General features: G+C 44.0%; 7 protein-coding genes across 9 annotated transcripts; 4 read left to right on the plus strand and 3 right to left on the minus strand.

Moving 5' to 3' along the window:
• Nucleotides 1-21: 21 nt before the first annotated feature.
• LOC135351897 (uncharacterized) lies at nucleotides 22-1,922 on the minus strand. Its single transcript, XM_064551011.1, has 7 exons — nucleotides 1,713-1,922; nucleotides 1,272-1,600; nucleotides 1,044-1,200; nucleotides 809-986; nucleotides 668-748; nucleotides 224-620; nucleotides 22-162 (listed from the first exon to the last, which is right to left on the minus strand). The coding sequence occupies exons 1-7, from the start codon at nucleotides 1,774-1,776 to the stop codon at nucleotides 109-111; spliced, it is 1,260 nt and encodes a 419-aa protein (XP_064407081.1). The 5' UTR covers nucleotides 1,777-1,922; the 3' UTR covers nucleotides 22-108.
• Nucleotides 1,923-1,999: 77 nt separating this feature from the next.
• Nucleotides 2,000-3,458, plus strand: LOC135351915 (cilia- and flagella-associated protein 97-like). Its single transcript, XM_064551032.1, has 5 exons — nucleotides 2,000-2,195; nucleotides 2,411-2,491; nucleotides 2,577-2,873; nucleotides 3,066-3,164; nucleotides 3,284-3,458. The coding sequence occupies exons 1-5, from the start codon at nucleotides 2,127-2,129 to the stop codon at nucleotides 3,320-3,322; spliced, it is 585 nt and encodes a 194-aa protein (XP_064407102.1). The 5' UTR covers nucleotides 2,000-2,126; the 3' UTR covers nucleotides 3,323-3,458.
• LOC135351914 (equilibrative nucleoside transporter 4-like) lies at nucleotides 3,294-5,909 on the minus strand. The gene is made up of 4 exons (XM_064551031.1): nucleotides 5,321-5,909; nucleotides 4,378-4,779; nucleotides 3,873-4,313; nucleotides 3,294-3,598 (listed from the first exon to the last, which is right to left on the minus strand). Exons 1-4 carry the CDS (start codon nucleotides 5,850-5,852, stop codon nucleotides 3,450-3,452), a joined length of 1,524 nt encoding a protein of 507 aa, XP_064407101.1. The 5' UTR covers nucleotides 5,853-5,909; the 3' UTR covers nucleotides 3,294-3,449.
• Nucleotides 5,910-5,953: 44 nt separating this feature from the next.
• Nucleotides 5,954-12,338, plus strand: LOC135351913 (WD repeat-containing protein on Y chromosome-like). The gene is made up of 20 exons (XM_064551029.1): nucleotides 5,954-6,364; nucleotides 6,566-6,770; nucleotides 7,070-7,273; nucleotides 7,420-7,651; nucleotides 7,731-7,783; nucleotides 7,960-8,109; nucleotides 8,486-8,674; nucleotides 8,868-9,059; nucleotides 9,139-9,408; nucleotides 9,479-9,643; nucleotides 9,757-9,906; nucleotides 9,994-10,190; nucleotides 10,250-10,276; nucleotides 10,372-10,461; nucleotides 10,600-10,748; nucleotides 10,799-10,947; nucleotides 11,078-11,289; nucleotides 11,504-11,738; nucleotides 11,830-11,973; nucleotides 12,166-12,338. The coding sequence occupies exons 1-20, from the start codon at nucleotides 6,282-6,284 to the stop codon at nucleotides 12,226-12,228; spliced, it is 3,159 nt and encodes a 1,052-aa protein (XP_064407099.1). The 5' UTR covers nucleotides 5,954-6,281; the 3' UTR covers nucleotides 12,229-12,338.
• A 72-nt stretch (nucleotides 12,339-12,410) lies between these two features.
• Nucleotides 12,411-20,084, plus strand: LOC135351912 (uncharacterized). 3 transcript variants are annotated; one of them, XM_064551026.1, is made up of 13 exons: nucleotides 12,411-12,609; nucleotides 12,856-12,972; nucleotides 13,501-13,585; nucleotides 14,454-14,582; nucleotides 14,704-14,762; nucleotides 15,065-15,655; nucleotides 15,840-16,250; nucleotides 16,438-16,926; nucleotides 17,161-17,529; nucleotides 17,840-17,914; nucleotides 18,191-18,409; nucleotides 18,718-19,110; nucleotides 19,262-20,084. In XM_064551026.1, the coding sequence occupies exons 1-13, from the start codon at nucleotides 12,513-12,515 to the stop codon at nucleotides 19,927-19,929; spliced, it is 3,702 nt and encodes a 1,233-aa protein (XP_064407096.1). In that variant the 5' UTR covers nucleotides 12,411-12,512; the 3' UTR covers nucleotides 19,930-20,084. The 3 variants fall into 3 exon arrangements, with proteins under 3 accessions (XP_064407096.1, XP_064407097.1, XP_064407098.1); XM_064551027.1 differs by having other exon boundaries at nucleotides 13,504-13,585; XM_064551028.1 differs by lacking the exons at nucleotides 12,411-12,609; nucleotides 12,856-12,972; nucleotides 13,501-13,585 and adding an exon at nucleotides 14,105-14,238.
• On the minus strand, nucleotides 20,060-20,756 carry LOC135351391 (meiosis expressed gene 1 protein homolog). The gene is made up of 4 exons (XM_064550376.1): nucleotides 20,744-20,756; nucleotides 20,451-20,534; nucleotides 20,324-20,391; nucleotides 20,060-20,272 (listed from the first exon to the last, which is right to left on the minus strand). Exons 1-4 carry the CDS (start codon nucleotides 20,754-20,756, stop codon nucleotides 20,144-20,146), a joined length of 294 nt encoding a protein of 97 aa, XP_064406446.1. The 3' UTR covers nucleotides 20,060-20,143.
• Nucleotides 20,757-20,761: 5 nt separating this feature from the next.
• On the plus strand, nucleotides 20,762-22,062 carry LOC135351921 (uncharacterized). Its single transcript, XM_064551040.1, has 3 exons — nucleotides 20,762-20,975; nucleotides 21,138-21,283; nucleotides 21,502-22,062. Exons 1-3 carry the CDS (start codon nucleotides 20,814-20,816, stop codon nucleotides 21,971-21,973), a joined length of 780 nt encoding a protein of 259 aa, XP_064407110.1. The 5' UTR covers nucleotides 20,762-20,813; the 3' UTR covers nucleotides 21,974-22,062.
• Nucleotides 22,063-22,069: the final 7 nt, after the last annotated feature.

The following is a 22,069-nucleotide window of genomic DNA, read 5'->3' on the forward strand; positions in this document are numbered from 1 at the left end:
CCGGCCCTCGTTAAAATAACAGCTGTCTGCATCGTTAATTTCAAACTCAGCACCTTCGTAGATTATAAAATAAAAAAAAACACACAATTCTACTAATACATGTTTTAGCTACACTTGAAATCGTTCAGGTCCGTACGATTCAGTAATTCCAAGCTCCTCCTGCTGCAGTAAATAAAATGGTTCATGTAACTATAACTATACAAGAAAATTAATTGATACGTACCAGTTGGGAACGTGTTTTGGGTGGCATGTTCAAGTATCCATTCTCCTGGGAATTCTGAACGCTTGAATAAGTAACGTTTGTCTCCGCCCCCTCCCCTACTGCGTGGGCGTCCTCTACAGTAACCGTTGCATACACTGGTAGAGTAACCTTCCCTGTGTTTTTACTCTCTGTTTCAAAGCCCACTGTTTCGTAACCTTCCTCTGTCTTGTTGGATTCAAGTTTTGTAGGTGCTCGATTTCTCTCAGCCATTACTTCCAAATTAACCGTCTCATACGAAGCTGTCCCTGTTTCATTGTTTTCTTCTGCTTGGTTACCTGTCCTGGCTACTTCGTACGGCTGGGGGCTTCTGCTTATCATGTAGGTAGTTGAGTTAGTGGAATCAGCAAAACGCCTATTCCTGCAAATTATGTGATAAATTAATTGTGAGTGATAAGTGTTACTTACGTGGAAGTGTGATACAGGTCATTCTTCACATGTTTTATGGTTTGATCCTCATTCATTTCAGGCATGTTCATTGCCTTCATTCTGCAAATAGTATAATGTATAGCAATAATGATGGTAGCGTATATTTGAGTTAATTTTTACCCTCTGTTTTTGCGGCTCAAGTAGTAGCAACAGGTGACGCTAATGATGGCTATCACAGCCACCACTAGTATTGTTACCAAGGCAATGGGTAATGCTATAGCAAGCACTGTTCCTTCAACCATTATTCCCTCAGCCTCAGTAACTGCTTGTGTGGGTTCTTGTGGAACAACAACAGTCTCTACAAAGGGTAAGAAATTACGTCATGACACCATGTGTTTAGTGCTGCGTTGCGTACCTAAATCTGCCAGGCATCCCATTATCTGTATCCTCATACAGGGAGGGTTGCTCGTCCAGGTCAGAGGTCGTATACGTATGGATTTTGCACCAAACCCGGAAATACTAAACAGTATAGGTCTCTCATGCGTGGCATTGACCAGGAAGGTGTTGACAGTCTGCGAAGACGAAAGGTACATAAAAATGTAGTAGAATGGTATGAAAACCTCTTAATACTTGTCTAACTTACTCCTGGATGGGTTTGTGTTGAATCTGTTATTGAGTAATATTTTCCAGTGCCTTGAGAGTCTGCCTCCACTTGTAGTGATGTGATGTAACTGCTCACATTTGTATCATTCACTCCGCTTATAATCCCAGTAAACACTGCATACACTTCGTTAAAGTTGAACTGCAAGTAAGGGTCGGCAGTACTCAGTAGAGTCTCTGAACACCAGCCAGCACTAGTTAGATTAGCTTCACTGGGTCCATGGCCAGGGAGGGAGTCGAGGTTAGAGGTGATCTCAGCTTCTGATTCGGTTGGTAATGTATTATTTTTTGGTCCAGAGCGGCATTCCACCACTGTACATAGGAAATTATTAATGCTCGGTAAAGTGTTTATCAAGCTGTAATAAATACTACAAGAATAGGTTTAGCTGAACTGTTTGTATTGTATGTACTGTAACTGCCTTACCTGATAGTCCACGGCTCCAGCAGCAACTAAAAACCAACGCTAGAATCACCCAGTATGACAACATCTCCAGAGACACACTCTATAAATCAATAACACTCTGCTGCTTTGTTTCTCTTGTGTATTGACCTTTGCATTGATTGTTGTGTGTCAGCCAATTAAGGCATCTTGGTGTGTCACTTTGTGGCTTCAGTGTGGGTCTGATTACCATTTGAGGATACCACAACTGTGCACATAATTATACTGGCTGAATGATATTCATAGATTAGGCCTTCCGGTGCTTGTTTCCAGTAGCAACAAGTTATCAACTCTTCACTATTTTCCCACATTATTATTGTAGCTAGCTCAGCCATTTAATAGCACTTGTGTATATAGTGTGTATAGAGTAGACTGACTGTACTTTGCAGGCAGCACAGAATGGCTTCTTGCAACAGACTACTGCAAAAGAAATGGGAAGACAAGAAGTTCAGAGATCACAGAGACAGGGTGAGGAGCTAAGCTAGCTAGAGGACTTACTATTAGCCTTAATCATACTCTGACACTGTTGATTAGCATCATGCAAAGAATTTACATTAGCTAGATCTAGCTATTTAGGCTTGCACAAGTATTTTACAAGTTACAAGCTAGCTGTTGGTACATGGTCAATTCAACCATGCAGCCCCTCCCCCCTCCATACTCTGTGCTAGCATCTGTCCCTGCAGTTACGCAAAATTAAATCCTCTGTCGACAATGGCTACCCACAAGAGTTTGTGCACATCAGAGAAAACAAAAAAAAGCAAAAAGTAAGTTTTACTTCTAATTATTGTTCTGGTATAATTGTTATGTTTCTATCCTCAGTATTAAATATTTTGCCTCTCTCTTACGCAGATTGAGCAGGACAGACAGGCCACTATCCAGCGTCACAATAACCAGCTGCTCAAACGAATGCACACGATAATGCAGACCACAGGTGGCGTGGATCACCGCAACACTGACTGGCGACCCAAGAAGAGCCTTAACACAGTTAAGAGACAGCGTGAGATGGACCGAATCAGTCGAGAAAACCACGGCCTTTTGAGACGTCTAGAGACAATACAACCTCAGTACAGCACTCGGAAGTGGGAAGAGGATTTCCTAGAGCATCAGTCTCGAGCCAAGAGCATGCAGCTGTTCCCATCATTGCAAGTATGCAGGAGATATATGGATATACCATACTGTATACTTAATGTATGCATGCATGTATACAGCTATTGACATGTGATGTATGTTGTGTACGGCTTTATTAAAGTATAGGCTGTGAATATAGTTTGTGTGTGTGCGTACAGACAGTATGATGAGGTCAGCAAAATTAAAAATGACCGTGTGTGTTTGCTGCAGGAGGGTAGGATGCTTGTGGAGGGACCTAAGCTGAGATCTGATGTACCCATACTCCCACCGATTGTCACCACAGGCTCGTCACGACCCGAGACACAGCCAGTAAGTATCTGTATGGGCTATGGTACTATATATTCATGGCTGTGTATACCATTGGACTATGAACTTGTACATGCAGTATGTACTGACTTCATTCTCTTCCCACACACACACATTCACAGATGAGTGAAATCAAAGAAGAAATTGATGTTGATGACTGAATAAAAGCTTGCACACTAATTCAATTAAAGCACTCACTTTATAATTTTAATTTTGACATGAACAATAATTTTTTTTATAGCTTGTAGAAAAAGCATTATTATAAAAAACGATTTTAATTAATTTGTGCTATCTGAATGTTGCAGTAAAGTTCAGTTGGGTAGCACAAGTGTTGTTGAGGGTACAGCTTTGGTCCAGAGTGGTGAGTGGAGTGACTGCATAGGCCAACACGGCCCCAGAGCTCAGCCCAAACAGTAGAGTCCATATCATGATGGCACCTGCATGGGGGGGGGGGGGGTTGAGGGTGGAGTAAAATCAATAGTGGAAGTCAAAATTGGAAAGACAAACCTCACGTACACATGCACTAGCTATAGCCTCCTACACAGTAATTAATAAAGAGTGGAAGTGGGTGTGGGGACGAGGCAATGCACACACATGACACTTATCAAAAAGCTTGACAAGTCATGTATGCAGTAGGGTTTCCGAGACACAATTAGAAATTAAATACTCTCACAAGTTACCCGGGCCCTCTATACACACACACACACACACCTGCCATCTCTCTGTGCTCCTCCTTCTTGACCTCCATAGAGACATTGATCATTGGAAGACTCCCAAAGTAGCCATTACTCAGTCCCAGAACCACGGTGAGCACAACAGCCCATCCCATAATCCCTACACTCAAAACCGGGTCACAGGGAGAGGGGGAAACACACATTATGGCAAACGGAATGAGCAATACTCTTAAAAAACCAGTCAGCATTAATTTAGTGGAGGTCCAGCGAATCTTGATAAGGGCAGCCCATTTAGCAGCAAAGTCAGCACAGTTGAAGAGTGCTATTAGAATGACTGGGGTCCAATCTCCAATGACGTCGTATCGAATTTCTGAGATTAGACCGGGGAAGATGAACAATGTGATGAGGTAAGTTGTGAAGATGGTCACCATTAGCCGCCATATCTGAGAGACAACCAACAAACGAACACGAACAGCACCTGCAGAAAATGAAAATGAACAACAAAATAACACACACAGTCATTTTCCACTTAGTAAATTTACCAACTATTTTCTGTTTCAGTGACAGCTGTTGACTCTCTGATGACTGGATGATATGATTATTATCCTGCCTTTCGACAAGTTCTTCTTCCTCTGCGTCCCCTTTGCTGCCTCCAGAAGAGGGGCTTTCCCTCATTTCCTGGTCATCTGCTCCCCTGCATCTCCGCATGTGGTACTTGACAAAAGGGCTCCTCACGATAAACACATAGCAACCAATGCACATTATCACAAAGAGCAACGATACTACAAAGAACACAATGGCACCCACTCTCTCAGAGAAGACAAGTTTAGTGAATATTCGGTTGATGGCGACTATAAAACCGGCCACACTTTCTCCAGCTAGTAGTGCCTGTGAGTAGCGAGGGGGGAGCATGCTGGACAGGCCGTAGTAGGATGACTGTTGGACTGTATGCGTGTGTGTGTGTTGGGGGGGGGGGGGGTATCAGAGCTTTATACCTTAGTTAAATGATTACTACACATGTACGATAAAGGGAGCATATTAATATAATGGTAAGTTAACAATTATAGCACACAGAGAACGCACACACACACGCACGCACACACACACTCACACACACACACACACTCACACACGCACACGCACACACACACGCACACGCACACGCACACGCACACGCTCACGCTCACGCTCACGCTCACGCGCACGCACACGCACACGCTCACGCACACTCACACGCACGCACGCACGCACGCACGCACGCACGCACACACACACACACACACACACACACACACACACACACACACACACACACACACACACACACACACACACACACACAGGCACACACGCACACACACGCACACACGCACACACACACACACACACACACACACACACACACACACACACACGCACACACACACACACACACACACACACACACACGCACACACACACACACACACGCACACACACACTCACATCCTGATCCCAGCCCGACCACAAGCACAGCTCCAAGAGTGAGATAAAACGACGCTTCAATACTCACTGTCCCGTTATGTATACCAATATCCAGCATTGGCACAAAGAAGAGTGCTATGGAGAAGACGACGTAACCAAACATTATCCTGAAACAGATGGATAGTTTTTCCACCAATAACAGGTTTAGCGTGGACATCAGCAGTGTTGTCACTAGATACGTCATGGGGATTATCTCAGAGATGGCTGAAAACTGAGCTTTGTAGAGACAGTAGAAATAGTCAATGGCTGCCACAAAACTATTAAAGGGGAACAGAAATCCAGCCCCTGCCAGAAAGAAGCACAGGTAGAGGAGGTTGCATCGATCACTAGGTAGATCACTAGAGGCATGGTTGGTGTGTGGTGTGTACTGGCCTCTGAGACAGGGGCAGAGCCTTGGAGAGCTGTCATGGTGGTCAGGGATGAGGACAGCATCTGAGTCACAGTCAGACTCACTGAAGACCTTCCCATCTTCTTCTTGATCGAGATCTGTCATATCTTTGCTTTGTATGATGTTGCTGTGAATCCTAGTGGCACCACGCCCACTTTTGCAACTGGCTTTCTCATATAGACGACCTTTCCCCTAATTTCACTACGGGATAGGGGGCGTGGTCTCCAGTCTACCAGCGTCTCAGTGGTCCATCTAGTCTAGCTTGGTGTTTTGAACTGTAGCTCTAGCTGGGGTGCAAATTCTAACCAATTTGCTCCTCATATACAAAGCAAGATGAGAGGCAAGACTCCAGGACGTACCAATTTCAAGATTTCACTGTGAGGACAACAGAAGCAAGCAGCCATGCTCTCTCTGATGTTGCCACATCTCAACCAACCTCACACCAACCTCATCATTGCTATTTAGACATAATTATATAGATCATCTAACCATACTTGCATTCTAGCTCCAAAAAAAGCTTAAGACCTTCAGAAAATGGCTGATACGATGCCCTCAGGCTCAGGCAACCCAGGAGCTAGAGGGGGAGGGGCTCATCCTGCAACACTCAGAACTGGAGAGTAAGTATACACTAATGATTCAGCGTGAAGTGGCTGGTCTTCACTTTATGTACATCTCGTGAGACTGTTTAATGCGGCCCATAGCTACATAATTTTTACAATTTTTGATCAGCACAAATCCCCGATACAAAATAATTATGCTAACAGTACAATCATTGTGATGGTTTCTGTGTGTGTGTGTGTGTGTGTGTGTGTGTGTAGGTTGTCAGGGGAGTGTGTGTTCCAGGTGGAGGATCACATCACAGTGGATCAGTTCTCTGAGCTCATGGCTGCCTTCCAACGTCACGGGCGACATCGACACTCCCAGGGAACCGTGGCGATGCCCACGGACAACTTCCAAGCCCTCCTCTCACAAACATTGCACAGACCTGAGGGAGACGAGAGGATCTCACTCCTCTGCAACAAAGTGAGCTGCCTCTGGGTATCAAAATTTCATTGTCTCAGTTCAAGGTGTAATGCCAGCATATCCTCTCCAATATGCCATAGGCTAGCTATCGATGGTTGCTGAGGAATTTACTAGCTTTGTGATGTTTTGTTTATGTGTTGTAAGTAACTAGTATAACATCTGTTGAGAGGTCATAACTTGATAGGATTGTACATTTTCACAATGCTCTTTGCAGCCCTTAGAAAGGCCTATATCTAAATGGTGATAATTTGCCTGAGTGACTGTGTTATAGTTGCTAAGTGTGTGGTTGCCATGCACAGATTGACTCTGGTGGAGATGGTGTTATTCAAAAGGACAAGTTTTGCTCTTACTTTCTCCAACAACTGAGAGAGAAGGACTCCTCTAATGTCCATCACCTGCCATTCCAAGAGCCACCAAAGTTCAGGCACAACATGGCCTCCAAGGAGACGCTCTGTCGCCTCATGTTCTCCGGACCTGTCCCAAGATACATCTCCATCAGCAAGGTGAGTATCATTTATAGAGTATCATTTCATTTAGAGTATCATTTCTTCTTGTGGGCCATATCATTTATCCAGACAAGAAAGAGTTGCACAATAATTATAGGTCTCATGACGTATAATAATTATTACGTATGGTTTTTTCCTGGCAGGACGGTGGTGCTGGCGTATGGAGCTCAAGCTTACACTTTCAGCGAGGGTTTATATTGGAGGGTAGTACGGACTCCCACACAGTCACCAGGGGAACCTCAGGCCCCACCCTCTGGGTGACTGACTGCACCCTAATGGCAGACTGCAATAAACTAGTCATCTCTACAACCGCCAGAGAGCTGCTCTTCTACGACATCTCCACCACCATCTTTACTTGCCAGTACCAGATACACGGTGAGATCACATGCAGTAGATATTTACATCAATTCTGTTGCTATAGTGGGTCAGTTTTGCTTATATTTGTGTTGTGCAGATTGTCCATCGGTGGTGCTTTGTATGACCTACCACTGCAGCTGTGACTCCATTGTGAGTTGCTATGTGTTCATCACACACAGCACACATCATGTATACGTATGCCATTGCTGTGTACACGTGTAGCGTCATATTAATACTTACAATTGTGTGTTATAGTTGATAAGACCATGCAATAAGAAGTTGATCTAGGCATGAACATTAATTGATGCCCCCCCCCCACAATGCAGGACTCGGGAGGTGGTTCAACGGCCTCTTATTTGCTCTATGGAGACATGAGTGGTTCAGTTAGCATCCTGTCTTTCACCAACCCCCAGACGGGGCTGTTTGTGGGGGGCAGTTTGGACGATCAGGCAACCCCCCAGATGATAGCATACGCTGTAAGTTCAACAACAGCTGGTTATAGTTGAACATCTTTCAACAGCCATAACTTCAGTATCGTTGATCCAACGTCAACTATTTTATGATTTTCTGAAAGCTTGAAAATATACCTTTCAAATGGTGTGTTTAAATCCAAACTTTCGTTGAGGCCCTAATTTGTCGTTTTTCGGCCTTGGACCATGGGCTATTATCCATGGTATGGACAAATTGGCAAATAAATTTATCTCTCACATATGAACTTTGATGACACCATTTGAAAGGTCTCTTTCTAAGCTTTCAGAAAATCAGAAAATCCTTGAAATTGGTTTCACAGAATTCAAGTTATGGCAGCTGAAAGAGTCCCTTCATAAGTGTGTACCCCTCTCGTCCCTACAGAGACTTACCGAACATGCCCAGTGTGTGACGTTCCAGACGATGCCCCAGCTCCACCCAGACTGGGTCCGTCGCATCAGCTACGTGTGGCACAATCATTCCTTTATCTCATGTTCCAACTCTCCCATCAACTCTCTTGTGATGAGAGACGTAGGGAGAAAGAGGAAAAGCTACATCTTTAGAGTTCGGAAGGTGGGTGGGCCACTTACCTTGCTGGCTGTACTTATACGCTTCATCTCATTTCACGACATTCCCATTGTGTGTTCATTCTGACTGTGTTCTCATTCCAATAACTGCCTGTGTTCATTCCAATACTGACTGTGTTTACTCTCAACCTATTCTCGTACATGCATGGAGTTGATATTATCCCCTTTATCCTGTCCAGGGGGTGCTCTGTTTTGACTACTCCCACCAGCTGGAGATCCTAGTGACTGGCAGTATTGATCACGTGGTGCGATTGTGGAATCCCTACGTCCCCTCTAAACCCATGGCTGTACTCAAGGGACACACTGCAGCTGTGCTTGATGTGGTGGTGGCCAGTGGGTGTGGTCTCATCTTTTCCTACTCCCATGACGCAGTGAGTATAATGCCTGAATGCATTAGTACTAGCCGTCTTAAATTAATGTTCAAACCTTTACCACCACACGCACACTCAGTTGCTATGTGCTTGGGACCTCTACGAACACGTACTGGTACAGAAGATCCATGTCCGGTTCCCGTTCTCGCAGCGTCTCCCTGACTACGGCCCCTCGGTCCTCACTCTCCACACATCACACACGCCCACACTCGTGGTCGTCTGCAACGAGTACATCGCCGAGTTCAAAGTGGGGGCCACTCTCACCGGATTGGCCACTGGAGGAGGTGTGGCTCTAACTAGCCACGCCCACCCACTGTCGGCAGCAGTCTACAACCCACACCTCCACCAGGTACACTACGTGTTATATACAATTATGTAGTGTGTTTTACAATTGTGTGTGTGTGTATGTGTGTGCACAGGTGGTGAGTGGGTGTGAAGGGGGCGTGGTCACCATATGGGACATTGATAGCGGACGCCAGGTGCTAAGGTTTGCCAATTGCCATGGTAACAACGAGATCACGGCCCTCTGTTTGGATACCACTGGACGTAGACTGGTCACTGGATCAAGAGATGGAGACATAAAAGTAATAATAATTATATTATGTATGACAACATTTCTGCTTAGCCACAGAATTTTTTTATCTAACTCATATATTTTTAAATTATGACTGGTACTGTCTTATGTTTAACTTGCCAGGTTTGGAACTGTTCCAACGGCAGCTGTCTCAAACACATGGCGGGTGACGGGTACACAGAGGTCACAGGGGTCATGCACATCCTGGAGAAGAGTAAGTTCCTGTCCGTTGGTTGGAACAAACGAATCACGACGTACCTGGATGAGCCAGATGTGAGTACTAGTGTGTGATGTCATAGCTTGTCTTGTTTACATACATGCAGGTAATTATTATACATCATTTTTGCAATTTTTCTCTAGATTTTTAAAGTGAGCCCGGACAATTCCTGGAGGGGGAAGGAGACTCATCACCATGACGATATCCTTTGCTTTTCGTACTGCCCCCCATTCTATCTAGCCACTGGGAGCTTTGATGGGGAGATCAAGGTATGGAACATGGACACGGAGAAGGTTGTGTCCACGTTCCATTCCACCACCAGGATGAAGCCTGCAATGCTGTAAGTTACATTAATTATTTTATTGAACGATAATTAACGTTCTGAACATAATTATGCAGACCAAAGATGCGAAAAACCAGTGTCAGGTCAGTACAGTTCCATAAATAGTAGCAGATTAATTTTATCTATAGATAAATACAGTGTATATAGAACCTACTGTACATGTATGTGTTGTGTGTAGCTCCCAGGTTGCTATGAGTAGGAGGAGCTCTCTAAACAGCTCTCGTCCTGTCAGTAGAAGAATGTCCACCTACAGAATGAGATCAAGCTCGTGAGTTCACCCTCATCATACATCATCATACATCATCATACAGCATCATACAGCATCATACAGCATCATACATCATCATGAGTACATCATTATACCTCATATACATTGTGTCTTGATATTGTGTGGCTGTCTTTGCAGGGTTCACTTGCATCACGTACCCGTGAACCAACTGCTTTTCTTGAGGTCAAGGCTCAGAGGTCACCAGAAAGGGTCAGCAACGCTCGTCTCCAGTGAGGGGGGCGTGGCTCGTTTCTGGGACATATTTAGTCCCTCCAGCGAACCATTAGGTGAATCTAACAGCCTGATGAAGTTAATATTATTATAATGGTTGGTGTAGGTTGGTTCCCTCTGACAGAGAGTGAGGAGGAGTGTGTGATGGCACTCAAGACAGACCCCCTGGAGAGATTGCTGCTGGCGGGGGACACTGCAGGGGGTATCTCTATCTACGATATCACTAACTTCTGCACCACATCTCACAAACCACAAGTGAGAATGTGTATGACAATAATACAATTAAGTAGTAGCCATTCTTCAAATTAGTTCAACACAACTTTAGTTATGGATATAAGATGCTGGGATGTATAACCTCTGATCTTTGACCTTTAACCCGGTACAGGAGACGTTCTTCCGACCAGTGTCCCACTGGCAGGCACACTCGAGTGAGGTGGTCTCCATTGACTACATCGGACATGAGGCCCAACCCCTAGTCCTGTCAGCATCAGGAGACTCTACACTGAGATTATGGACTCTCTCCGGTCATTACATCGGAATGTTTGGTCAGAGGCAGTTCTGGAACCTCAAGAATCCCTCCACATTCCAGCACCCCTAGTGAGTGTTACCTAGCAACAGATGAGCTCTGCGTACAAGATGTACGATGTATGTGTATAACTTCAACTGCCCATACATTGATCATCAGACCTATAGTTTTCGGATGCCTGTGCTGCATGCATGGTATTTCAGCTTTGAAATCTTATTGCCTGATAGTGACAATTACAAACAATCTTCATTGTCTTCATACTACTCTGTTACCCCCCATGTACAGTACCCCCTGGGGGGAGGTCCAGTGTCCTCCCTCCCACCTCCCGGGACCCGAGGCTGCTACCCAGAGACTCCCCAGTAGAGCTACTACCCCTCGTCCAGGAACACCTGGAAGAAGTTTAAAAACACACGTGCTGAAAGAAGAAGAGGCGTCCTATCAGATTGCAGCATCGGGAAGCAGCTCCTCTGCTTCTATTGCAGACAACGCAGGAGGTCTTGTACGCCCCCTCACAGACAAGGTCTAGAAACCTCGCTATCTCATTATCACATTCCCGTGTTCTGAGTGATTTCTGGTATATAATTATTATTATTTTCCTTCTCATTTTATAGTCGCTGGGATGCAACTATAATGATAGTATCCACAAGAGGATGTTTGGTCGTCACGAGAGGAGAGCACAATATGCTGAGATCAACACTAAGGCCACTCAGAGGTTCGGCTCCCTCTGCTCACCCTATCAGGCACTACAGCTGCTCGTGAGTCTGCATCATTATAGTGTATTGTGTGCTCGTGCTCGAGTTTAGTTTAAAATATGCAAATATATACAGTATAATAATTTCATTGTTTCACTTGATTACTTTACAGATTGTTGTTTCTCGTTTCTGTATAATTATTACTGTCCATAATTATAAATACGTAAGCTGTGTTTGTGTTTTTATTGTCTGCAGAATTTGGAGGATGTGAGAATGCCTCAGGAGATGGTATCCGTGGTGCATCAAACAGAGTCCTAACTCACTAACACTGCATGTGCATGCAAATGTTGTGCATTTTATCCCCACTCAGTAGTAATTGTTTATGTCTCTCTCTGCATGCATTCGATTTCATGTTTGTGTTTATGGAAGTGAGAGAAATTTGTCAGGATGTGAAAGTCACACTCATCAGTGAGGTTGCTATGCTAGTGCAAGCACGTCACACTAACAGTGTATGTTTACAGTGCAGTGGATTAGCTGTAGTGCAGTGGATTAGCTGTAGTCCTAAGTTTCTTGGCTATATGTATTAAACTAAAGAAGGAGATATGGATAAAACTCTTCCTTTAATATTTGTACTGATAGTTATACAGCTGTTCAACAACACAGCTCAAGCAAGAGTCATCTCAGGCCTGGAGCAGACAGGTGGTCTATCTAATGTTCTGTATAATTATTTTAGCTCCTAGCTATATCGTAATTTATTACACACAGGTATATAAAAGAGTAGTGGTATAATCAAACACAACACAGGTCATACAATTAATGATTTTTGATTTTATAATTCATAATTCCGTCTAAATGCATATCAGTAAATTAAAATGCAGACAATGTGTAAATGGCACGTGTTAATCGACTCTTCCTGTGTGTATCATTTGCACCTCTCTTATGCAGACCACGAGAGCTCGGACCTGCCCCCACCAGCTGTCAGGCTAGAGCAACCAGAGCATCGCCTAGAGAGAGCTAAGAGGTACAGTGAAGAGGATCGTCCCCAACCAAACCACAATGGTGGTGAGTTAAAATAATGTCATACAATTATTGTGTGCTGAATTGCCTCTAGACAGGAATGTATACATCACGTGCAATACAATACAGTACCATAAACACTCACAATTAAACATCGATTAATTAAACAACACATAAAGCCTTTAGTTCCACTATATACGTACGAATTGAATTCCTCTGTCTCTCGATTTGGTGCTCAATTTAGGCTAGGCAAGCTGGTCTTGTGTGGCTTCCATACCTGGGAGTAAACAGAGACCTGGCTAGTGAGCGCACTTGCATGAACACTGCATAGCCCACAATGCACACAAAGGCGTTTCCTAGTTCTGGTGACTAATACACATAGGTGTGATGTAATCTGTTTTTCAGGTATAAGTATAATAATATTGCGTTGCAGGCAGATTTATGTTGATGGGTATATAACTATAATCACATTAGTGTAGCAGCTAGGTTGTTTGTTTTGGGTGCAGTCTATTTTGTTATGTCGTGTGCTGTGTTTGCATGCAGATAGCTCAATATATAATTATGATTTTGCAGCAGGTTCAGTCAGTCAGTTCCTGACAGTGACTTTGTTGGGAGCCACACTTCTGCTGATTCTGCCCATTGTAGTTACTGGTCTACTGTGAGTGAAACTATATAATGTATGTATTGTTAATTGTTAGCTAGCTGGTAGTGTAGAGTATAACTGATATTGTGTGTCGCTATTGTAACCCCCTATACTGGCATGTGATCATGACTGCAAACAATATTTGCATTGCGTTTTATTGACCCTATATATTATTATAGTCGGAAGGCGGTAATAGCTGAAATGTGTGTAATTTTTATAGAATGTCCTGAGGTTAATTGTTTGTTAATATAAATTAGTGTACTGCATGATTGCCTCATTGATAGAAGTCTTTGATGCAATGCACTGCTTCGGGCTCGGACAGGAGGGAAAAGGGTGCTTGATGTCCCTCCATGTTAATAGAACCCTTACTATTACATAAAGTACATTGTAGTTACGTACCGCGTGAGAGCCTGGCCCTTTGGGGAAGCTATATTAGTGCTTGTGGAAGCTATATTAGTGCAGATTGGCAGTGAGCAACCACATGCAGGAAGTTTACTAAGTGTCCACTTATTGTGGTCCAGGACTGCCCCACTTCCTCATTAGAGTGGCTGGCTATAAAACTCCCCTAACTTCTCAGTACAGCCATTCCAGATCTAGATCTAGTGTGTGATGAGTGTGCATAGTCAGTCAGTGCAAGATATTCTAAACTGGGTTCAGATGAAACTAAGGTAGCTAAATAAATAGCTAGTTGTGCTATTTTAGTGATCATGCAGTCAAGCTGTACTGATGTATATAGTGTACAATAGATGATGTTTACAGTTGTGATCATGTTTCCTCTGCTGTGATCATTGCTCTATATAGCTGTCATATTATAGTAGTTCCTTCCTCTTCACTCTGTTAGGATGTCTGTTGCTGCTGTAACTCACTGTCCTTCTCTGTGCAGGTGCTGTAAGGAAATGGGTGCAAGCAATGGCAAGAGGACTAAGAGGACCACTACTCATCGTGGGGAGTCCTTTATACTTGACCCCAAGACCAACCCAATGAACGCCAGAGCTGACTATTCTCACAAAGAGTAAATACAATGCACGTTGATCTGTAAGAATGTCCAGCTTCATAATAATATCCAATACAGTTGTTCCAATACACACAACTGTAAGATTTTAACTAAAATGATTACGTATACTTTTGTGCAGGTGCGATATAGATCGGAAGAACAGCTGTGCAAAGACTGATTCTCTCTACAGAAGTGAATGTACGTTGCCTTTATTTAACTCACATGCACACCACCTCCACCAGTAATGCCTGTTAAAAATTAGCAGGGTAAGGTGTTCGTTTATAATCATAAGCAGTAACCTTTCCTGTTAAAAATTAGCAGGGTAAGGTGTTCGTTTATAATCATAAGCAGTATAACCTTTCCTGGTATAGTGTAGCTAGTCAAGCCATGTACATTAAAGTGCTACTGTGTATGTGGTGAGGTAATGTAAACATGTTTATACGCATCCATCTGCTTAAGTGGCAGGCCTTGTGTTCATGCAAAGCCATTGACTTCCACAGCTTTCCACCCACTTGGTTCCCCAACATTCTCAACGTTTGGGTCATTTGCTGTTATGGAGACGAAACTGGAACAAGAGCCATCATTGGGAATGCCCAGAAAAGTAAAAATGTTCGCCTCGAGGAAGCTTATTACAAAGTGCTCATCAGAGCCCAACTTGCTTGACGAGTGTCCAGCTGACCTTCCCCACACTTTCATAGGTACCGAACCATCTCACGTGACAAGGCTGCTACGAGAGTCCACTCCTCACACTACTAATATCACAGGAAGCACATTGTCACTCGTGCCCGGACCCAGCCTCACACACAGCACACAGTCACTCAACACACAGTCACTCACCACCCACACAACAACACTCAAACCGGTGTACATTATACCACCAGAAGTGGAGAAAGTTGCAGTACGATTAAGTCGGTCCCCACAACCCACTCGAAAACCGCCTGTTCCCGAGAGACTAAACAGTGCCACTAGCGTCAGCAGTTTCGGCTCTGCATCGTCAGGTCAACGACATCTCAGTGAGAGCTTTGAGCCAGCTCTGACTATGGAGACAGACCAACCCTCACCTGGCCTGAGAACCATTGCCAGGATTAAAGGTACTTGTGCAAGCGTCTGTCATTCCATTGTATGGCTTAAATGTTGCTGCAAGGTTTTTAGCAACATTGGTAAGATGCCACAGTCAGGAAATGTTTCACTAGCATTGCTTCTTAAATATTTCAATGCATTAGTAAGAATTTACTGTCTTTTATCTAGACAATTATTGTTTTTTTCCACCCTTAGAAGGCAGTCCAAAGCATGTGCTTGCTCGCGACAGTGTGACCAGTAACATGTCCTATGTACTGACTCAAGAGCCACAGCCCTGGACCTGTGACTCTAGACCATGCTCGGGCGAGGCTAGACCACCCTTTCCCCTGCCCTTGACCCGTGACTCTAGACCATGCTCGGGTGAGCATAGACCACCCCCTCCCCTGCCCTGGACCCGTGACTCTAGACCATGCTCGGGTGAGGATAGACCACCCCCTCCCCTGCCCTGGACCCGTGACTCTAGACCATGCTCGGGCGAGGATAGACCACCCCCTCCCCTGCCCTGGACCCGTGACTCTAGACCATGTTCGGGTGAGGCTAGACCACCCCCTCCCCTCCGCAAGGTGCCCTCACCACTGCACATCAGAGCTGACACTGCTAGAGCTGGTGAGTGAATGATTCCCTACTAGTGCCTAAACAAGGGGAGTCTTTTTGGCTGCTTATCAGTTTTACCTTAATTGCCATTAATTTTGTTGGTTGTGTGTTTCCTTCCCCAATTTCCCCATATTTGCTGATTGTATGATAATAATCACTATTGTGTATACTGTGTAACCCGCTCTCTTTGTTGCTCTAGCTGCAGGTGATGTGATGACTGATATAAAGCAACGAGCACTTCCCCCCACCCCTAACCAAGTGCACGCTCGCCTCACACGAACATCTGCAACTCTAAAGACGTACAGATCACCTCTCCTATCAACAGACGAAAGCTCATTGGACTCACACGGAAGTAGAGAAGCCAGTAAACAACAATACGAAGCAGGGGCTAGCCGAACGTTACCCACTAAAAGGCATGGCAGAAAACTTAATCTTAAATCAATCATTCAAACTGATTGCCAACCGCACTATCATGTCCTGGAGTCTTCCCCACCGTCGGCCGATATTACCGTGACAACCATGCCCCCACCACGCCCACCGAGGAAACTAATTGACCCAACACGGCAAATTGATTTTACCCATCTAATTACTGGAGAGAACAGAGACCCTACTCTGGGGAGTGACGATGTGTCTGTGGCTGTATCTGATACTGATGCCACCTGTCTTCATTGTGGTCGCCAAATTGGAGGTTAGTATGTCAGGGAAATACTAGCCACACTTCTGTTATTTAGTAAGTGTGTGTGTACATAGTTTCAATATGGTGAGTCACCACTGGATGTAGTGGTATAATCACTGCAGTGTCTCCTAATATTGATATTTTGTAGTGCAAACAAGCCATTTAATTTCAATAGTCGTAGACATCAATCTTTACAGTTTGGCATGTTGTTTGACTTAATTATTATAATAATATATTTTAATGCAGCCGAACCATTCTATATTTGTGTGGCTGATTCTGAAGATGGTGGTTCCTCTACTCGAGGCAGTGCGACTAACACACCTGAGGTAACAGACCCAGTGACTGGGCCTGATGCAGTCGATTCGGCTACTAGGCCTGATACAGTCCCCCTGGGCGACGTTGCTGGCATGGAATTGGCTGACACAACAAGTGCTGCACAAGAAACAGTTGAAGTGATTCAAACGCAAGAGGCCGTCCAACCGCCTGAGGCTGTTTCTGACCCTATCATTAGTGAAGGGGATATGGTAGCCCTCACAACAGAGGAGACCAACCATGATCAAGATGACCTTTCAGACGAAGATGTACAACCAAGAACAAGTGGAATTCCCACAGGAAGTAAGCACCTTCCATTTTAATGTGGTAAATTTAGATGGCTTTCTTATTAGAATTATGTTACTCAAAGTCCCCTCACATCCTTTCATTTATATTTCACTGACCCTCTTAAATAGTTTTTTTCACATGTGAAATGTAGCTATCTAAATTTACCTTCATGTGGTAAATTTAGATGGGCTTTCTTATTAGAATTATGTTACTCAAAGTCCCCTCACATCCTTTCAACCCTTTTATTTATATTTCACTGACCCTCTTAAATGGTTTTTTTCACATGTGAAATGTAGCTGTGGCTGAATGTGTGTTTCCTTTATAGATGGTGATGATGTTAGTTTGGAAGATGAGTTGCAGCCAGGAGCTTTGATCTGTATGGACTGTGTCCGGAGGGAAGGTTCGTACATTAGTAACAATTATTTTACATAATTATATAGAATTCATTTTTAGTTAACACCCCGTACAGACATTACAGAAAGGACTAGTGTGTTTGCTTTACAGCACATCATGCTGTAAGCAAACACACTAGTCCTTTCTGTTATTTAAGCACCTGCCGGTTTCATTCCACCATAGCCAGCTAGATAAACTTTGCATTGAGATTATGTTAATGATGTATTTAAATTTTAAATGGCTTATTTTATCTACGCTCATCTCTCCCCCCTTACTTTCACAGCTCCTATCTATCATGAGTTGAACCCTGGCGAGATTGAGGCCATTCTGTCAGGTATGGACCTGTCAGCCCCGCCCATCCCATCGAGGGAACAACGTCCCCCTAGGGAGAGGGACCCAGTCTACGAGAGAATTGCAAGTGTGAAGAGAAAACTGACCCTTAAGCTGAGCACTGGGTCGAGAATTATCACACGTGTGAGCCTCGATGGAGCATACATCATCAGTAAGCACTAGAGCTATTGCAGCGCTGACCTCAGTATTATTGTTTTGTACATCCTACAATTAAGATGTTGTGGTGTTGTGTAGATGCATGGTTTCTGTTTTGCTAGACATTAGATAGTTGTGTATAGAGTCTATACTCTATACTCCACCATTACTAAATAAGCTTCATTTTACTTTAGTTTATCAGATACTAGTCATCACTGTAGGCTTATAAGAAGAAGCTCAATTGTTAAAATGATGGTTAGAGCAAGATATGTATGTAGTGATTGTATGTACCCACTAGTTCACCCCCCCTCTCACTTTCTGCAGAAGCTTCAAAACCACGTAGGCCCAAGTATCGGACCACCTCCTCCACAGACTATGAGCAAGTGTCCACGGACATTGACACGCCCCCCTCCCCTCACTACCATCGAGCTTCAGAGATACACCAACTAGGGGAAATCCCTCTGCCAGACGAGGTCGACCCTGCTAATCACACCAGATGCCGACCACACCCACCTCCGCTGGCCGCATTTCGAGGTCATCAATCGAGCTCACATGACTACGAGAGTTTACCGGGTTCCTTTGAGGGCCGACAAGTGGAACTACGCGGTGGCCTGGGAAACAAGCAGGGATCACATGACTACGCCTTCATTGGGCCTGCCCCTAGTATGGAGAGCCTTAACGAGCGATCTCCCAGTCCACCATATGTGCCTCCAGGAGGTGAGAAAAATTCATATTTAGTGTATGTATACAGCCAGTTGTGAAGTACATAACATGACATGCAGATAGTACTAGCTGCAAGATATGTAATTATGTCTGTTGTGTGCCATTTAAGTGAGCAATATTAATTTTTTAATTTCTCTTCTATTAGGTCAAAGAGCCACACTAATGCGAATAGACTCCCAAGGCTATGCCTCTGTGATGATTCCTGATTACTCGGACGATACTACGGATTGCTTGAGGCCGGGTGAGAGGAGGTGCCCCTTTCATGTCAGTACAGAGTCACTGGACCCACGGAGATCTCCCAATGATTACGAGGTCCCTGTCATTAAAACTACGGCTGAAACTGAAGAAACTATTCGAAGAGGCTCACTAGCCCGGCAAAGAGCAGTGTCGGAGAATGAGCAATCCCAACAGGAGGTTGCTACTTCAAGACAACCTGATTCAACGTCTATTGCTCAAGCTGGTATATCTGACATCGTAGCAGCGAAGATGAGTGTGACTGATAACGAAAGTGTGGAGAGCGTTATTGACCAAGACGGCCACGAAGAAGTTTTTGACTCTGGATTCGAGAATTCTAACGAAGGACTTCAACTGACGTCCCCCCGAGTGTCTGAATCTGTGCCCCCCCCAATTCCACCACGACCCCCCCGAGCCCTATCCCTCATTGAGACCCAAAGCGACACGCTACTCTCTCAAGCTGATGATAGTTATAAACGACCTCGATCAAAGACTTTTAATAGCTCCAAACCGTCCACCCAAGAGACTAACAAAAAACTCTGTATTGTACTCAATCACCAGTCAAGTGTGGTTGTTTAATTTTTTTGTATTGTCTGTTATAAACGTGATAACACGTGTGTGTCTGTGTGTCTGTGTGTGTGTGTGTGTCTGTGTGTGTGTGTGTGTGTGTCTGTGTCTGTGTGTGTGTGTGTGTCTGTGTGTTCATTAATTTTGTAATGAAATATCATAACTTTATATTAAATTGCTATAAACATGTACATAATTATGCAAAAATAAGATGGATTTGATCTAGCTAATAGAAGTACAGTTTGACTTTGTTCAAGTCTTTGTTGGCACACTCCCTCGACCTGTTGTAGTAATAAAACAGACCATCTTTGCGGACCAGTTTCTTCACATAGTTGTTCATACACCAGCGATCAACCTGTAGTGATATGGATTAGTTTACTGTCTACTAGTTGATGATTTGAACTACCTCACACTTGGAGGTGTGTGTCAAGTACTCCTGCTCATCTCTGTAGCCAGCAAGTTGGAATCTATAGGCTGAAAGGTAGTCAAAGATAAAATTATATTTATAGATCCACTAGAATTAGGTCCATTACCTTCTTCTACTTTTGTACTCCAAAATTTGGCTCTCTGCATTTTCTTTGGCTGAGGGAGAGACATGACTGCACTGTGTGAGTAGTCTCACATAGAAAGGCTTTACATCTGGCTTTACATGTGTTTTGTTGCTATGCAATGCAATAGACCACGCCCCTTCCAAGAAGAGGGCGGGGATGGTCATGCAATTTCTTGTTCTCGAGGTTTCAATGCAATAGACCACGCCCCTTCCAAGAAGAGGGCGGGGATGGTCAAATTTCTTGTTCTCGAGGTTTTGCCGCGCTCTCCCTCTGACATGTAACGATCATAACCAGCTGTAGAATAAAGGTGGGTGTGTCTGGTCCCAAGAAGATCGAGCTAGCTAGATGGAGGAGCATAGAAATCTCTGGATGGAGCTTGATCTGGTTGAGATGATGACATTTGTGGGTTGTATGGTGGCTGTCAATAGTCTAGTGTTTGTTCTGTGCGGTGCTTTAGAGCTGGTGGAGAGATATGACCTCTTCAGTGACCGCAAGATCCACAAAACAGTGAGCAAGGATATTAATTGATATTGCAGCACTCTGCTAACATCATCAGTACCATAGATTTATATGCTGTATATAGTATAACAATTTACGGTAGCTATTATGCTAGGCCATTAAGCTGCCTATCCGATTTCTACTAGATACGGTTTTGTTTGTTCAATGCAGGCTGCCAAGTGTGAGCAGCCCAGCGTACGTGCAGTGGTGATCCATATGCTCAAGGTGCACTACATCATCCAGCCTCTAGGCCTGCCTCTGTTCTATACCCTCATGAAGTGGGGAGGAGTGAGGTTCACTGCACCCGGACCATCCTGGTATAGGCATTGGGTCCACCTTCTCTGTCTCACGCATTGCATTGAAAATCTTCAGGCCAATCCTGCAACAATTTTATTCCAGCAAATTGTTGAAGGCTTTCACAATTAGACGTCATAGTTAGCTCTTGCATATTGTCATTGACTACCACATTTTAACATTTTAGTTCCCTTATTGCATGACGATGTTCATTAAAGTAATAGTTGTTGCTTCTCTTCAGGCTGGAGATTGTGATCCACTTGGCAATGATAATGCTGATCGAAGACACGTGTTTCTACTGGATACACCGCGCCCTGCACACACCCTTCCTCTACAAGCACGTGCACAAGATGCATCACGAATACAAGCAACCTCACTCATGGGCAGTCGAATACAGCCATATTCTAGAGTATACAATTGCAAATACTTTTGGTATCTTCATTGGTGCAGTCTTAATACATACTCACATCTACACATTCTATATATGGATATTGATTCGTACAGCTGAAGGTGTGGATGGGCACTGTGGTTACAACTTCTGGTTTAGTCCATTTCGATATTTCCCCTTTCGGCCCGGCAGTGATGTGCACGATTATCATCACTCTCATAATATCGGTAACTATGGATCTCTGTTCACATTCTGGGACTCCATTTGTGGAACCAACATCTCATTCAGCAACTATATACAGAGGAAGAAAATGGCGCTACATTGAACTAAAATAATGAACATTCTGTACAACCTGTATAATTATGTGATGTCATAAATATTGCTTCAAATATAATTTCAGTATTTGCAACCCAATTTGTCA

This window comes from Halichondria panicea, chromosome 17 (genome assembly GCF_963675165.1).
Source record: "Halichondria panicea chromosome 17, odHalPani1.1, whole genome shotgun sequence".
In the NCBI taxonomy this organism is placed as follows: domain Eukaryota; kingdom Metazoa; phylum Porifera; class Demospongiae; order Suberitida; family Halichondriidae; genus Halichondria; species Halichondria panicea.

Coding starts and splice junctions, on each gene's coding strand:
- LOC135351897 (XM_064551011.1), bottom strand. CDS start 1,776: ATGTTGTCATACTGGGTGATTCTAGCGTTGGTTTTTAGTTGCTGCTGG. Junction 1,601..1,712: donor CTGGAGCCGTGGACTATCAG/GTAAGGCAGTTA, acceptor TCCTATGTACAG/TGGTGGAATGCCGCTCTGGA. Junction 621..667: donor GACCTGTATCACACTTCCAC/GTAAGTAACACT, acceptor CATAATTTGCAG/GAATAGGCGTTTTGCTGATT.
- LOC135351915 (XM_064551032.1), top strand. CDS start 2,127: ATGGCTTCTTGCAACAGACTACTGCAAAAGAAATGGGAAGACAAGAAG. Junction 2,874..3,065: donor AGCTGTTCCCATCATTGCAA/GTATGCAGGAGA, acceptor TGTTTGCTGCAG/GAGGGTAGGATGCTTGTGGA. Junction 3,165..3,283: donor CACGACCCGAGACACAGCCA/GTAAGTATCTGT, acceptor ACACATTCACAG/ATGAGTGAAATCAAAGAAGA.
- LOC135351914 (XM_064551031.1), bottom strand. CDS start 5,852: ATGACAGATCTCGATCAAGAAGAAGATGGGAAGGTCTTCAGTGAGTCT. Junction 4,780..5,320: donor GGTCGGGCTGGGATCAGGAT/GTGAGTGTGTGT, acceptor ACACGCATACAG/TCCAACAGTCATCCTACTAC. Junction 4,314..4,377: donor ACTGAAACAGAAAATAGTTG/GTAAATTTACTA, acceptor CATTTTCTGCAG/GTGCTGTTCGTGTTCGTTTG.
- LOC135351913 (XM_064551029.1), top strand. CDS start 6,282: ATGGCTGATACGATGCCCTCAGGCTCAGGCAACCCAGGAGCTAGAGGG. Junction 9,060..9,138: donor TTTCCTACTCCCATGACGCA/GTGAGTATAATG, acceptor ACGCACACTCAG/TTGCTATGTGCTTGGGACCT. Junction 9,644..9,756: donor CAAGAGATGGAGACATAAAA/GTAATAATAATT, acceptor TTAACTTGCCAG/GTTTGGAACTGTTCCAACGG.
- LOC135351912 (XM_064551026.1), top strand. CDS start 12,513: ATGGATAAAACTCTTCCTTTAATATTTGTACTGATAGTTATACAGCTG. Junction 13,586..14,453: donor ATTGTAGTTACTGGTCTACT/GTGAGTGAAACT, acceptor TTCTCTGTGCAG/GTGCTGTAAGGAAATGGGTG. Junction 19,111..19,261: donor ACCATATGTGCCTCCAGGAG/GTGAGAAAAATT, acceptor CTCTTCTATTAG/GTCAAAGAGCCACACTAATG.
- LOC135351391 (XM_064550376.1), bottom strand. Junction 20,392..20,450: donor GAGTACAAAAGTAGAAGAAG/GTAATGGACCTA, acceptor ACTACCTTTCAG/CCTATAGATTCCAACTTGCT. Junction 20,273..20,323: donor CACACACCTCCAAGTGTGAG/GTAGTTCAAATC, acceptor ATATCACTACAG/GTTGATCGCTGGTGTATGAA.
- LOC135351921 (XM_064551040.1), top strand. CDS start 20,814: ATGGAGGAGCATAGAAATCTCTGGATGGAGCTTGATCTGGTTGAGATG. Junction 20,976..21,137: donor ACCGCAAGATCCACAAAACA/GTGAGCAAGGAT, acceptor TGTTCAATGCAG/GCTGCCAAGTGTGAGCAGCC. Junction 21,284..21,501: donor ACTGCACCCGGACCATCCTG/GTATAGGCATTG, acceptor GCTTCTCTTCAG/GCTGGAGATTGTGATCCACT.